The following is a 15,046-nucleotide window of genomic DNA, read 5'->3' as shown; positions in this document are numbered from 1 at the left end:
CCTGTATAGGGCGAGCAACAGGTTTTTGATCCCCACGCGCAAACCGTCCCTCAACTCAGAGAGACTGAAAGAGGATGAGTGAGGTAGCGTCTCTCTGTGACGCAGTGGAGACGATGGGCGTGGTGCAACGTCAATCGACTCTGCTCCTCGCCTTCTGTGAATCCCATAAACTCCGCCGGAGATATCTTAAAGTGGGACTCCGCAACAAAATCACCACAAAAGTTGTGGTATATCCGTAACCTTTTGGGTTCTCAGGAACATGTGTACGAAATATCACGTTCCAAAACAGCGCAGGTCTTATTCAAACGATTTTATTATGAAGCGAGCACTTCGCCGGTATCCGGAGAACGCAGGTTTCGAAGCAGACGACAATGCAGGGTGACGTCACGGTATCCTCCTCCGGACGAACCTATGTAGTATGGAGCTCTGTTTTGTGCTCTTCGCATTTCGGTTTGCTGTTGTCACCATTTACGAATTAATTACTCGTGCAAAATGAATGTGAATGTTGCATTCGGTATCAGGGTGGTTCGTGTTTGGTATGATGCTCACCTGTTCTTTTCTTTCTTTCTTTTTTTCGAACGTCGAACGGTAACGTCTCTCTGTGACGCAGTGGAGACTATGGGCGTAGCGTGACATTAGTACAATTTGCTCCTCGCGCGCTCAGAAACCCCCGAATCCCATCAGAGATACTGTAAGAGGATGAGTGAGGTAACGTCTGTCCGTGACGCAGTGAGGACGATGGGCGTGCAGGCGTACGCCGCATGAGTAACGTCTCTGGGAAGTGCCTCGGCAAGTTTTGCAAAAATAGGCCTGTACCCGAGAAACGTCATCATGACGTTGGTAAACAGACTGAAACCGAAACAAATCGGAAGGGGAGTGCTGGGTTCCACGAATGGGCATTTGTTCGCTGCCTCCTATTGAAAGAAGAGTAGGACCGAAGGTCGCGCGTCCTTTGCAGGGACCATCGTAATCCCCTCAAAACTTTCAAGGCTTTCGGGCGCGACCTTGTTCGCCTCTATCCTCCAGCGTATAGTTCAACTCTACCAAATTGGTGGCGCTGTCGAACACTATGACGTCATTTTTTGCAAACAGGAAGGCGTCTCTTAGTCAAAGCTCTCGTGGCAAAGCGGTTGAGATATCCATGCAGAGACTGGGAGGGGTACGGGGTTCGAATGCAGTTGTGGGTCTGCTTGCACGAATGCTGAGGAAATTATTCAGTGGTGTCTTCAGTAGCTTCGGTAGTGCTTCGGGCACGCGCTGAACGCTACTCCCCCGTAGACCTCCGGCAAAGCTTCTGGCTCTGAGGATGGCTCTGAGGAAATTCCTTAACGCCATCCTCAGAAGCTCGTGTAAGCGAGCCGTGCTCTCTGAGCGCTGTCGTCGGGATTTCCTACAGTCACTATACACCTAAACTTACTACACTAAACCTACAAATTGGTGGCGCTGTCGAACGCTATGACGTCATTTGTTTACAAACAGGGAGAGGTCTATTGGGGAGGGAGTAATTAATTCAGCTACGTTGGTAACAGTACTATCTACCATTGCTGACATTTTGCCTAGAGCTGCAATACTAACAAAGCCCTTGCACAGGAGATAAAGGGCGCTACCAAACATTTTGGGAGTCCGTACGGGGTCTGAGGCAGACTTGTACATATTTGGAGTATTGTATTTAAAATACTGTATTTTAAATAAAATTTGCGGTATTTTGGTACTTTACTCAATACTTTTGTTTTGTGTATTTGTACTCTATTTAAAATATATTTTATGGTATTTTCTACTCAATACTCTAAGTACATATTTTGGATCTCCCTCTCAAACTTTGTGTCTCGTCTTTCCATTATCTTGCTTGTTCAGTGGAAATTTCCTGAGTCTCTCGGACTTGATACGGACATTGGCCCTTCTTGGAAGTCTCCATTTAGAGATCTTGCCCCGTGTGTACTAATCCTTTGCCAGTGAGGGTTCTATTATGTGTGCCCTGACGCCGTGACGCCGAATTCTGACCTCGCCGAGCAGGGACCTGCTAGAAGTTTGCTTTGTTCTGGGTCACATATACTTAGTGGAGTTATGTGGTATCTCTGTCATCTTTTTTTGGGGGGACTTGTGTTTAGATGACTCCTATCACACAGCGGCAGATAGGGTAGTGCGCGGGGTTTCGATGATTCATGTCACATAGCGGCGACTTGCGGCATTGACCAGTGACCGGTGACCTTTTGCGTTCAAGGATAAATAGTATCTTAATTGTATTTCAAATACTTTTTGAAGTATTTTGTACTCTATCTTAATTACTTTAATTTTCATGTATTTATACTCTATCTTAATTACATTCTAACGTTAGGATTTATTATCTTATCTTAAATACATTCTTGAGTATCTTGTACATGTCTGGTCTGAGGGAATCGCTGCCATCATGCATGCCTTTGTGAGGTGAAAGAAAACAAGAACGTGCAGTACGCTGCTCTTTCGCGGTGGCACAAGCTCATTGAAAGAAAGAAGAAAGTGTCTTCTGGAAGATTGTGACCGGCTCGGCGATGAAGGACGATGGGACGGAACAACCAGTCACACCAGAACCAAACTCACCGTCTCATCATCAGGCATTATCTTCAGTCAAGGAACGATTCAACGTCTTCCACAAATGCGGGCTCAATACGCAGACTCTTGTTTTGTTTCTTACCGCGGCATGCTTGGTAAGTGCGCTCTCAACTATGGGTGCTTATTATTCTTTGCTTACCCTATACATGTGGTCATTTCCCCCCACTCTCGTGTCTTTTAGGAATCTGTAATTCCCGCCGCGGGTGCTACGTCATTGAAGTTCATAAAATTGCTCGAGACACACAGGAACACAACACACCATGACGTTGGCTGCATATACAATTCACCGAGTTAATTCACCGATTATGTTTTTTTATCAATACGAGCAGTTCCGCACATATACTGTTAATTTTTCCGAAAGTCAGTTCTGTGCCGCAAGAAATGCAGGGTAATGCGGCAACCCCCCCCCAAAAAAAAATTGTAATGCTAAATGGACGGTGCACTCTTTAAAAAGAAAGGGTGTACTTTAACTCCTTTCCTTGCCACATATACCACTCCCTTTTTGAAGAGTACGTTTACTGTAAAAAAGGAGTCCCCTCACTCCCTGCAGACTCTTCAGAGTGTAATATTACTCTCCAGTAGGGAGTTAAAGGGTCTGAAGAAAGTGAGGAGACTCCTTTTTGAGAGTAAACGTACTCTCTAAAAAGGGAGTGACATGTGGCAAGGAAAAGAGTTAAAGTACGCCCTTTTTTTAAGAGTGTGGGGTTCATGAAGATGTGGGGGTGCTACCATTCGAATGCTATAAAGAATAACTCGATATTATCTTAAAATGCCACTACGGAATAAGCACTGCATTTTACGCAAATAACCGCATTATCCGTGTCACGGAAAATCTCCGGCACCCGGGTGCTTGTCGTCTGCTTCAAAGCCCCCATTCCAAAACGGGTGCGCGGGGAGTGGATCGGGGTCTCGCACCTCCCGGGTGCGCGAGTGATGCTTGTGTCGCGTTAAGTGCGTCGCTTCTGGAACCGTAGTAAAAGCTATTTACAGTACAAAACGACGTATGCATATACAAAACCCGTCATAATCATAATTTATCTGTTGTTGTTGTACCGTGCACTAAGGACACATTTCAACGCCGTGCTATAGTGGGTATCGTATTGGAGATCCGCTTGCTCGTAGCAGAACCCTCGTTTTCCCCATTTTTTCTTGCTTCGTGAAGACCCGTATACGATTTCTTTTTATTACGCGGTTCTTCGAATCTCCTCTGCTTCAGCGGTCACAGCTGTAAAAAAGCCTGTCGAAAGAATAAACAATAGTCAAAAGACGTTGCTCCGTCCTCAAGTCCACCGCCAACACGGGGACCGGGTCGGAAACGAATGGTCCGTGGTGGGATTCCGGTCCTCCGCGGACCGGAGAAGACGCACATTTTGATGACGTATAGGCTGTGACGTTTCCACCATCCGCGGACTTATCCCGGGGATGCGTCCCTCGTGTGAACCCACCCTAACAGTCTTCCAACGTGGGGCGGATACCGCGGGAAGGCGAGCCGTTGCCAGGGGAGACAGGCTAGGTCTCTCGGTGACGTCACCTACTCTTGGAGAATCCGAAACAAGTATTGCGGTGTCTTTCGAAAATTCGTGGAAACGTGTAATGTTCACTGACGCCACTTCTTTGAGCGCGGTAGACGCAATGAATGGTTGCGTTAAGTAGGCGCCCCTCTTTTGGCGCACTCAAATCGGGAGTATGACACTATCCGCGAAAAGCAACTTTGGATCACTACAGTGCTCGCCCCGTGATGCCGCATCCTGTTGTCTGCTCGTGCAGTACACAGACGTAGGACGTAGGAACGTTGGGAGAGACGACTACGGTTGTGAGGACTTTTCCTTGTAACAGCAGATGAAATGGAAAAGATGGAAAGTTGCAACAGACGTCATAGGAGCTGTTTACTGTGAAGACGGCGGCATGGCGTGAAGATATGGCTGCATTAAAGCACCGCATTTCCCGCGAATAACCGCCGATATCCGCGTGGAAGTTGTCCACTAATTGATAACAGTTATAAAAATACTACAATTTACTGAAATCGGAGCACTGATTAACATAGTAAGTTCGTATTTTGCTTCCGACCCCACACTTCGAAGGTCGTCCTGCCGGCGCTCAACAGGAAGTACGTCACGGAAAAGCTCAAGCACCCGGGCGCTGAAGAACATGAAACAACTGATGTTCTGAGGCTGGAACAACATAGAAGGGACAAATACATACAAATCCGATACAAACGATGAAAGACGAAAGTCACTGAAAAGGTTAGCCAGCTGTAGGACTCGAACCCACATCTTCTGGATTGCCGGTCCAGGGCTCTACCAATTGAGCTAAGCTAACACGCCTTCTCAGCCACTTCCAGGGTGCGTCATCTGAATGGACAAACCAGCCACTCTCTCTCACTCATCCTCCTTTCACTCTTACATTTTTGCTCACTCGCACGCACATTCATACGACGGGATCGACGCAAGCGGCAACTGATGAACATGAAACAACTGATGTTCTGAGGCTGGAACAACATAGAAGGGACAAATACATACAAAGCCTCAATTTGCCTAAGAAATGAACGATGAAAGATGAAAGTCACTGAAAAGGTTAGCCAGCTGCTTCAAAGCCCCCATTTCAAAACGGGTGCGCGGAGAGCGGCTCGGAGTCTCGCACTCCCGGGTGCGCGAGTGGTGCTTGTGTCGCGTTAAGTGAGTGGAGTCTGAAACACTCGCGCTCCGGGGCGCCTACTTAACGCAACCAATGCTTTACGCTTTTAACCAATGCGTTTATCGTGTAGTGCGTCAACTCTGTTGTGTTCCTGCTCCATTGCTTCGGCTGGGTGAGAAACAAGGAGTTCGACGGCAGACGCCTTGGTACGTGAAGCGCATCTTTCCAGTGTCTTCTCCACAGTTACTTTCACCGGGAAACAGATTTGTTTCGTATATGCGCAGAAGGAGGCTGGATCTTCGATGCCCTCTTCGGCTTGGAGTACCTGCTAGACGCCATCAGCGATGCCGTACTCATAGCGGGAATTGGTCTCGTAAGTTGACCGAATATTGCGCTCTTGAGTGTAATGCGGGCTCTCGCTTTCTCTTCTTTACAACGTGTAGTTCTATTGATAGACTTTCAGAGCACATAACTTAAGTAGTGCTTGAACATCCACAAGGCAACAGGGGGATATGTTAGTTTTACTCCCTTTCACTATTATTGTTGAAATGCCACAATTCACAAAACAAAATTCAGTACTGTATCGTAGTTTCGCTGTTTTATCATGAAACACGTGTTCGTCATTGTAACTACAAAAAGTCATTTTTCTACGCAATGCTAATGCATTCAACATGGCTAGAAGCCCCGTTTCATTAATCCAGTAGTCTGTCAGGGTCCGACATGCACAGTATTTTTGCTGTGCGGTGTATTATTACTGCGCAATCAAACGGCCCGGCGAACGGCGGCGAAAGGTCATTGGTCCGGCCAGATCACCTCGCGTGACGTCAGCAGACCTTCGTGATCATCAGGGAGGGGCAGCAACAAGCTCTCATTTGCCACGGAAACTCCGTGTGCTATACTGTTACCAAAGCTGCTAATGCCCTTCAGTCGCGTCGGGCTACGTCACGAGTCATGTGACCAGCCCTCCCATCGGGACTGCGTACGTCCCGGAATGACGACGACTACCCACGTCCACTGAAACGGCTTTTGAAGGAAAGGAGGGTTCCTAAGATGTGTAGAGTCCTCTCGCAAGCCAGCTGCAACCTTCGTTCACTTTATTTGTTGCACAACGCGCCGCAGCTTAAAAACATTTATGGAGCTGAACATTTTACTGCTGCTTTAAAATGTGACAGCAAACAGCCATTTTCGCTGCAGAGACTCGCTCCTCCTCACTCGCGTTGTAAGTCGTGAAAGACACTTTCATTCAAACTAATCTTTCTCAAACATGGGGCATCAAGTCTATGAGGCATCACTTTCCAAATCTCCCATAAAATAAAAGAGTAAGCATGATCACGGTTGCTCCTACACAGCCAACTCTGTCAAATTAACCACCACGATTGTTTAGCCGGCAAGTTTTCGCCTGTGAGACCAGCACGAAATGCAAATGGTAATCTCAATGAATTGTAATGAATTGTAACGATAACGTGCGAGAGAAACAGTCATGTTGCAGCAGAGCTCTTAACAACCCTATACTTTGAGAAGCTTTATCAATGTTTTCAGGAGGATCCTGGCAGTCGTCATGGTGGTCGAAAGGTGCGTGCTTTCTCGTATGTTGAGAAATAGCCATACAATATTTTTTTTTCTTTTGGCCCGCTTCAGGTCTTCCCGTACATTTTGAAGAGGTTCATCGCGTGGAACACCGTGTCTATAGTTTTTGGCTGGTGTGCTTCCTGCTCATTAGCTTATGTGAGGGAGGTTCAGGTATAGTTGATGTGTGCTGGCGGATTCTTGATCCGTATTACAGCGCACTGTTTTATGCAGTACGACGGGCAGTACTCCTACTTTTCCAGCAACGGGACGAGGCCAGCAAACGCTACTGCAGAGACGCAGCAAAAGAATGATGACTCCAGCTCTGTAAGTCAGATTCACATAGCTGGCGCCATATTAAACGAGGGAAAATGAAGTCGAGAACACTTGATGTCCTGGACAGGCTACTATGTACAGGAGATATATTAGCGGAGTAAAAGATGACGAAGGCAACTATTTTCCGCGGTTTATTCACTGACGTCACCTCGACACCATGCTGTAGGTCCCTCGAAGCTATATTCCCGCATTCGTTCGCTGCCATATGCTTTTTTGATTACTTTTAACGTCGAAAACATGGAAATTACTTAGATATGCTACAGATCACACAGCACAATAACTTAACCAAATATACGGTGAGTACGATATGGGTGACTGCTTGGATGGGACCTACAATATGGCGAAGGCTGCACATCTGCCTGCTAGCGACGGTGGCGGTCTCCTACGGATGACGTCTAATGAATAAACTCTGTTGGGCACCATGTCAGCACCAATGTTTTGTGCTTCTCGAGAAGGAGAGAAGAGAAAAGGAACAATAGCGTGCAGAAACGTATATGTGAGACCGATATAGTAATCAATGGTTCAGCTTCAGTCTGCTTGGCCAAATTTCTCTTCCGAAAATAGCTTACATATTGAGAGCGAGTTCCAAAGGTTCGCACTGCCTCTGCACCTGAGGAAGCCCCAGCGATGGTAACATCATGATTACGTGGGCCACCAGGCTCACCAATGGGGGCGCGGCGCAGGCGATTGTCTCCGAGCTCGTCTGCTTGCGTTCGCATAGCAATATATTAAAAAGTCCTCTGTAAACCTCGCCGATTTTCGCCTATGAGCGCCAGAACACGGTGTTATGAGAGGGACACCTAGCTGTACGAACACGTCCTGCGCTAACCCAGAAACTACATTCCATAAGCTGTTCCCAGATCTCCGCGTCTTGCTGGCGCACGCGCACACGCCAGCCCGCTTGGCCCGGTGGCGCTCCCTGATTGGACTATGACGTTTCCTCCGAAGTTCCAGAGAGGGAATCCCGCCATACTCTCAACGTCCGGCGTCTGCCCTTGCCGTGCATTGCATAAGATTGCACAGACATTACACCACGAATTCATGTCGGACGAAGCGTAAAACGGCGCTATATATAGTTTCAGAGTCGACCGCGGATGCAATTTTCCTTTGCGCGTAAACTAGAAACGATGCCCCGGATAAATCCCGTTCCTTTTATACTGCTATCAAGGTATCAACATCCTTCATTCATATACGAAAAATTGTGGCGAGCTTTGCCTTACTGTCTGTGACAGACATTGTAGTCTTATTTGACTTTGTCTGCAAAGAAAATCGAAAAGAGCGTCTTCACAAGTCGGGGTTGGGTTAGTACTGTTCTTTATTTACATAGGGGGAAAGATTATACACAATCAGAAACATTTACGCATTACATTCAAACTCAACCTAGACACAGGGAAATGAAACTAAGCTGGTAAATGCACTTTTCACGCCGGGAAGTCACAATGCGCAGCGTGACTGTCGGCCATACGTTTACGTATCCGCAGACAGGGTCCCACCGACATTCTTATAGGTATGCTGTTGCACCGTTCAGCAACCTGTGTAATAAAAAACAATGATCCTTCGATTCCAGATTCCAACCTACGTGGTGGTCGACCTTGTCTTCACCGTGCTAGCGTTCATGAAGGTAATACTTTTCTGTGTCTGAAAAAAAAAACAGTAAATAAATTACTTCGTATTATAAATCAACCTTGCCGAAAGGCTCGGTATGTAAATCTCGACACGCACCCGTACCGCACCCGGCTTCACACGTGGGTTATGCGGATGTAACCACTGATCCGCACTGCAGCACATGGGAGTGCAGTAAAACAGCAAAAGTTTGTCTTAATTATTTTAGTGATGTACGGCCAAACGGCCCACTTTCTCACTCTATGTACAAGTTAGAATATGCTACAGCGAAACATAGAACAGCACATAACCATTGTGAAAAACGGTCATCAGATGATTATAAAACGTTCCGGTATAGTCCACTCCTAACGAGACAGATAGGGTGCATGCAAGCTGATAAAATTCCGTGACAAAAAACCGGGAGGCACTGGCACGCAAAAGAGGGAGACACGAGATTTAGTCCTTATATTAGTGGCCTGACAACAAGTTTCTCTTGTGTACAGCTCTGCATCCTATACGGTGTCTACTACATGTACCTGCGTAGCCTTCCAGACGCAAACGAATCTCCCCAGCTCTTCGTCAAGACCTCCCTGTCGTCTTTAGCTCAAAGCCCAAGGTCTCACCGGCCATCGCGGACGGAAAGTGGCAGGTGGAAGGTGTCACCGTTTCCCTCCTGGGGGGCACCCACAGTGTCCACTTACTGTCCGGCACCCGAGTGGAGTTCCAAGACAGACCGCGTGAACCCTTTCCCCGAAGGCGGGACTCCCGCACAACGCAGTGTCTACGCCATCGCAAGTCCAAAGCCTGCGTATTCGTTTGACCAGTTAGGGAAGTCCAAGGATGAACCACTGCCGGTTTTGCCGGCTGCTTCGGGCCCTACTTTGGGTCATGCTTTGCCGGCAGAAGTTCGCCCATCGCAGCTTGATGTACGTGAAGCACCACACCAGTACGTTCCCACGCAGGCTGTAGCGATGGAGCAGCCAGAAGTTGAGAGCTCAGAGTCTCAACAACTACCACCCTTTTTTGTCACGCCCAACAACAAATAGGACGCCATTAATGTTCCGTGTTTGATGTGCAATTGTAATCTATAGTAATTGTATGCCAGCAATAAAAATTGAGAATTTTGGTTATTCCTGCAATAATTGAATTCGTACTACGGTCACATGTTTGGGTCCGAGACCCCGTGAAGCTGCTCTCAGCGGCATTTTGTCCCGGGCTTCCAAATTCCAAACATCCGGCAGCGAAAAATATTGCAGCAGTGGTACACATTGCCTAGGGCCAGAACATGCCAAGGCAGGCACGCCGCCAGTTTGAAGCCCTTGGTCACCATGCCTCGGAAGCAGTCGGGCGACACGATCCACAATACCAATAACAGCGGACTGAAGAACTGCTTGGCGCATTAACTCATTATGATGCAACATTTGTGTTTCTTACTCGTTTTGGTGTGTAAGGCGTTTAGTTCTTTCATCGAAAGTCGAACTCACTCCGCGATGCGCCTTGCCATGTTTTTCTCTCTCCCGCGATAATGCTCCACGTAACATCACGTCAGGGGCCCTAATTGGACAACTCTTAAACCGGTCCTTACGGTACATCCTGCGGATGTACGGTTAGGGATGTCCATTCATGTAGCTCCGAGGGATGTCCACCTGACATCCATTTCAGGACGTGGATGTTGCGATCTATTTGGGACATCCGCGCAGGAGTGTGTTCTGTCCGGGCATAGGCTGATGCACTGCGGTGGACAACTTGCCATTGGGAGAATCGTGTTAAAGTTTGTCCACAATGCGTAGCGACGCAGCTGCCGCTGTACGTATTTCAGCTGCGAGTGACAACGGTTGCACAGCAACAGCTGCATACGCGTCGTTCGGCACTGGATAGTGCGCTGTGTATCCCAGATATCACGTCAGTCATGGAAGAAGCGCCCTGCGAAGGTGGCATGATGCGAGACATTGGGTATCATGTGAGGTATGGTGATGCAGGTGGCGGGAGCGGAAAGCTACATTAAAATATAATGATATTCTAAGAATTTTATGTAATGGACATTTTTCACATACGCGTCGTATCCTAGTGGCTCTCCAGTGAACCACGCTCGGCGCGCTCCAAAACAAATCCACGTGGGTAGCACAAAGGACCAAGACCGGTCCCGAGTGAGACCGACGAGCTCGTGGGCTCGTGCGGTTTACCCACTGGTCCCCACTTCTGTCGTCCCCATACTGCGTCATCTAGTGAGGATGGAGATAACACTCTCCTGCGCCTCAAGGTCATGCGCATGCGCATAGGCTGTTGCGAAAAAGGTCAATTTCTGGCATATTATTAGTTGTACGGCTTAGATCTACTCCAATCTACGAGTAACCCTATCTTTGATGTGATATCAGTGATTTTCATTTCAGTAATTGTTTGGGGACAATCTTCCAAAGACCGCGCTCTTCAGGTTAAGGTTCGGAGTAGAGTAGAGTAATGATCACCTAATCCCTTTTGATACAGGGCAGACTTTAAAAAATAATGTCACAGGTATCAGTGATTTTCAATTTAACATTTGTTCGGGGACAGTATCTTTTTGTCAAATTTTGTATTGTCCCATTCGGCTAGGCGGCGTTGCACTCGCCTGTGCCACAGAGCTGAGCCACTCTCAGTTCTTCGGATTCGTGGTATAGCTTTGCGATAGCGTCCTCCTAGTCTGCCATTTCCTCGGCTTCTCCTAAGTTTGTACGCAGTCCATGGCAATCGAGTAGGATGTGGCGTAGTGTCTCTGCTGCCTTGCCACATAATTGGCAGGTGGGATCGATGTCTCCGAAGAGTTCGCTTTTTCATGCATTTGTTGGCGGGCACTCACTCTGTCACCTCCGTATTCGCGGGAGACGCTTGGTTTTGACTTGAGCGGCTCCCGTCAACTTTAATAATAACACTGAAGAAAAAAAAAAAATCGGTCTCTGGACCGAGACGCGAAATTTCCGGAGCGCGATAACAGCCACCATTGGGCGTAAAACGCTTGTAACGGTGACGAGGATGCGTATTTACAATTAACCCGTGCATCCTGGGGCGGATCCAGACCATTGGTTTTGGTGGAAGCGGTTTCCTTGTTGGAACACGTAGTGGGGAGGGGAGAAAGGGAAATCCCATGTATAAACTGACGTTAATTGTAGGGTGGGGGGCGATCGCCCAACCGCCCCGCCCCCCTTGGATCCGCCACTGCGTGCATCGATCTGCAATACGAGTCAAATATACCCAACAGCTTTCCTGACATATCTTCCAGTCAAATACTGTGTTTTCAATCAGAGTGTCGTTCCTGATGTGATTACTTGGGCAGAGCTGTTAAACCAGTTAGTTTACTTTGTTGTTTGAAAAGTGTTGCGTGTAATACTTTGCACAGACAGCAACACGGGAACTATTGCAACACCTAATGCTTTCACTTGTTTCCCCTGTACTCTACGCTTACACAAATTATTTTTGCTTGCTCCCTGCACTATGGAAAAACAACCATGAAATTGACGGCCGGGACAAGGTTTCATGAACGTCCCACATGCATTCGTGTTCTCTAGATGACATCCTCATGACTTCCTGCAACGTTCAATCGGTGACCAGAAGGTCTTCTGGTTACCTCATGGATATCGATCCCTGCGATCAGATAGTGTTACAGACACCTGGAGCGACATATCAAGACTGGGTCAAGCTTTGCAAGAGCTTGGCTGGCCAACCTGTGCTTGTTTGGCCAACGAGCTCGTTTCTGGGTGATAGTGGCATATAACAAGGACGGACAGAAGGAAAGTGCTAAACTTAGCAAAGCCAAAAAAGAAAAAGGTGGTGGAGTGGCAACCTGGAAGTTTTGCAATGTACTTAACTGCAAGCGAATCTTAAATGCTGACCAGATGTTTTATCCCCATCAGATGTCCTTTTGTGGATTTTGGCGAACGTATGCGTACCAAACATGGTTACCAAACTTTTACCAATCTTTGGCTGGACAAAGGTTCATATATCTAAACAAATTGAAGGACGAAATATGCTGTGGAAATACGATAGCATTACATGTAGCCTCAGAGGTTTTTTTTTTTTTTGTGTGTGTGTGTGTTTACAGCCGTCCCGCCACCCACCCACTACTACCATCCATCTACCCACCCCAAACTATCACTAACTGTTGCCAATTACACAGACACAACAGCGGCGAAATTACGGAATTTCGCTCCCCGGCGAGCGCCCCGTTGCCCCTTCGCCGCTCTGCAGTAGAGAGAGAGAGAGAGAGATCTTCCCTCTACAGGTGCGCATGTGCAGCGGTGCAGCACGCGGGTATGGGAGGAGGGAAGGTTGAGAGGGGTTTTCTCCTAGGATTCACACATCCATCAGACAGTCACGATCTTCCAACTTGGGGGTTCTAATGCTTTCGCATTAAAAGTTGCGCTGTTCGCCAAGCAAGCTGTTGGCCACACATTTGCCATACGTTCGCCAATCAATGGCAATTGGCCACTGCCCGCTTGGGGGGTCGGTGCAGTCGGTGCGCGGCCATCGTCAGTTACTACGGACATATGTGTCGCACGTTCTCCGATAGTCTTCGAAGCGGCTGCATTTGTTTGTTTGAGATGTGTCAGTTTAGGCCAGGAAAGTAGTCTATGCCGTGTGTGGACTACGATGGAGTCTGTACCTTCGACCAGCGACGCAGAAGCTCGCCGAGTACGTCGGGCCGAGCAGCAGCGTCTTCGGAGACAGCGGCAGCGGCTTTCTGGGAATCCGGACATCCAGCGTTATAGGCGAGCAAATGCTGAGGCAATGCGTCAGAAGCGAAAATCCGAGACTGAAGAAGAGAAGCAACGTCGTTTAGCAGCGGTAGCTGAGGCGAAGCGTCAGAAGCGAAAAGCTGAGACCGAAGAAGAGAAGCAGCGTCGTTTAGCAGCCACAGCTGAGGCGAAGCGTCAAGCGCGTAGAGCTGAAAGTGAAGAGGAGAAGCAGCGTCGCCTAGCTGCGGCAGCGGAGGCAAAGCGACGTAAGCGCCAGGAGACTGCGGCGCAGTCGGTGCGCGGCCGTCGTCAGTTGCACTTCGGACCTGGAAGAGGTATAAAACGTATAAGCGAACGAAAAAAAAAAAAAAGAAACTGGGGGAAAATGCATGAGTCTAACACTGACGCATTTCCACCGCATTAATTACATTAATCGTCCTTCAAATGTTTATCCTGTCTCTTTCGCTCTGGACCTTGTGGCGTTTCCTCTGCTGTACTTTCTATCGTAAGTTGGTTAGTTGGTCAGTTAGTTCCTGTTGTTGGTAGGCGGGGTGTTTGAATTTCGTTTCCCTCCGACTAGCCTTTCGCACTGTTTGATGTGACGTCTTGGGGTGGGCCGCTGAAGCCCAGGGAAAACTCATTGCTTCCTAGGTTCAGGTTCGCTTAATCCCTTTCGAAGCAGGACAGGTATCTGACCAAAAGCAGATACCACAAGCGAGGATCTAGACAAATTGTCTAGAATGCATGAACATGAGCATGTTAGTTAGTTAGTTAGTTCAATATCCTGGGCCCTTTTGAGACAGGGCGGGCACCTGGGTGGCGCCTCAGGACTAAATTTCGCACGGAACTGTACTTCGAAGACACACTTGTGGGTCTACTGTCCTCTCTTCTTGGTCTCTCTCATTCTTCGTTCCCGCTCCAGTAGATGGCGCTGGGTGGTATGTGGGAACAGACGTGTAGTTTCAGTTTCGTTCTGGTCTGGGGATCCACCTGCTGGTTCCGGGCAGCTTCCGGGCATTCCAGGTTTAGGAGGCCCAGTGCTATGGCCTTGTTTCCGTTGCATTTCTTGAGCTCCGTCCGTGTATTGATATTTCCTATCGGTTCTCGTATCTGAATAAAATGTGATCTATGTCGTCCTCTTCCTTGCCGCAGAGGAGGCATTCCGGATTTGCTTCTCCAAAGAGTTCATGTGTTCTCTTTTGGGTTAGGAGGGAACCCGCCTCCTCGCTTGAAACAGCAGCCCGCTCTCCCTGTCACCATTGTATGTTGGAACCAGTGTCGGGGCTTCTTTGTATTGGGCATATGTGGCAAGGCTCTTCTTTTTCTTTAGTCCTTTCCTCCAGTGGGTTAATTGCTGTCTAGAGACTTAATTCTTTCTTCACGGTCCGAGCCCATTCTTTTTCGACTTGTGCCTCGTTGTTCCCGCACTATATATTCTATCTCGTACGGTTATTCTTTGGACCCATTGTGTCTGGATGCCACGATATCTTATGAATTCATGGATCCTTCTAGCGTAGTTTTGTCTTGGAAGGTGGGATAACCGGCCGAGGTATGTCAGTTTTGAGCGGGTCTCTCTTTCCCTAAATGGGGACCACCCCATCTCTCCTGTTACT

General features: G+C 48.0%; 1 protein-coding gene across 1 annotated transcript; it reads left to right on the top strand.

The window, feature by feature from the left end:
* The first annotated feature begins 2,448 nt into the window (after positions 1 to 2,448).
* Positions 2,449 to 9,869, top strand: LOC135399866 (uncharacterized). The gene is made up of 8 exons (XM_064631601.1): positions 2,449 to 2,684; positions 5,354 to 5,429; positions 5,508 to 5,596; positions 6,763 to 6,795; positions 6,862 to 6,963; positions 7,024 to 7,116; positions 8,693 to 8,746; positions 9,231 to 9,869. Exons 1-8 carry the CDS (start codon positions 2,529 to 2,531, stop codon positions 9,771 to 9,773), a joined length of 1,146 nt encoding a protein of 381 aa, XP_064487671.1. The 5' UTR covers positions 2,449 to 2,528; the 3' UTR covers positions 9,774 to 9,869.
* Positions 9,870 to 15,046: the final 5,177 nt, after the last annotated feature.

Source organism: Ornithodoros turicata, chromosome 7 (genome assembly GCF_037126465.1).
Source record: "Ornithodoros turicata isolate Travis chromosome 7, ASM3712646v1, whole genome shotgun sequence".
In the NCBI taxonomy this organism is placed as follows: Eukaryota; Metazoa; Arthropoda; class Arachnida; order Ixodida; family Argasidae; genus Ornithodoros; species Ornithodoros turicata.
This window is presented reverse-complemented; position numbering and strand designations above follow the sequence as displayed.

Excerpts from the sequence above, each read along its gene's own strand:
- LOC135399866 (XM_064631601.1), top strand. The coding sequence starts at position 2,529 with ATGAAGGACGATGGGACGGAACAACCAGTCACACCAGAACCAAACTCA. Across the intron at positions 5,430-5,507 it reads GTTCGACGGCAGACGCCTTG|AAGGAGGCTGGATCTTCGAT; the intron begins GTACGTGAAGCG and ends GTATATGCGCAG. Across the intron at positions 8,747-9,230 it reads CCGTGCTAGCGTTCATGAAG|CTCTGCATCCTATACGGTGT; the intron begins GTAATACTTTTC and ends TCTTGTGTACAG.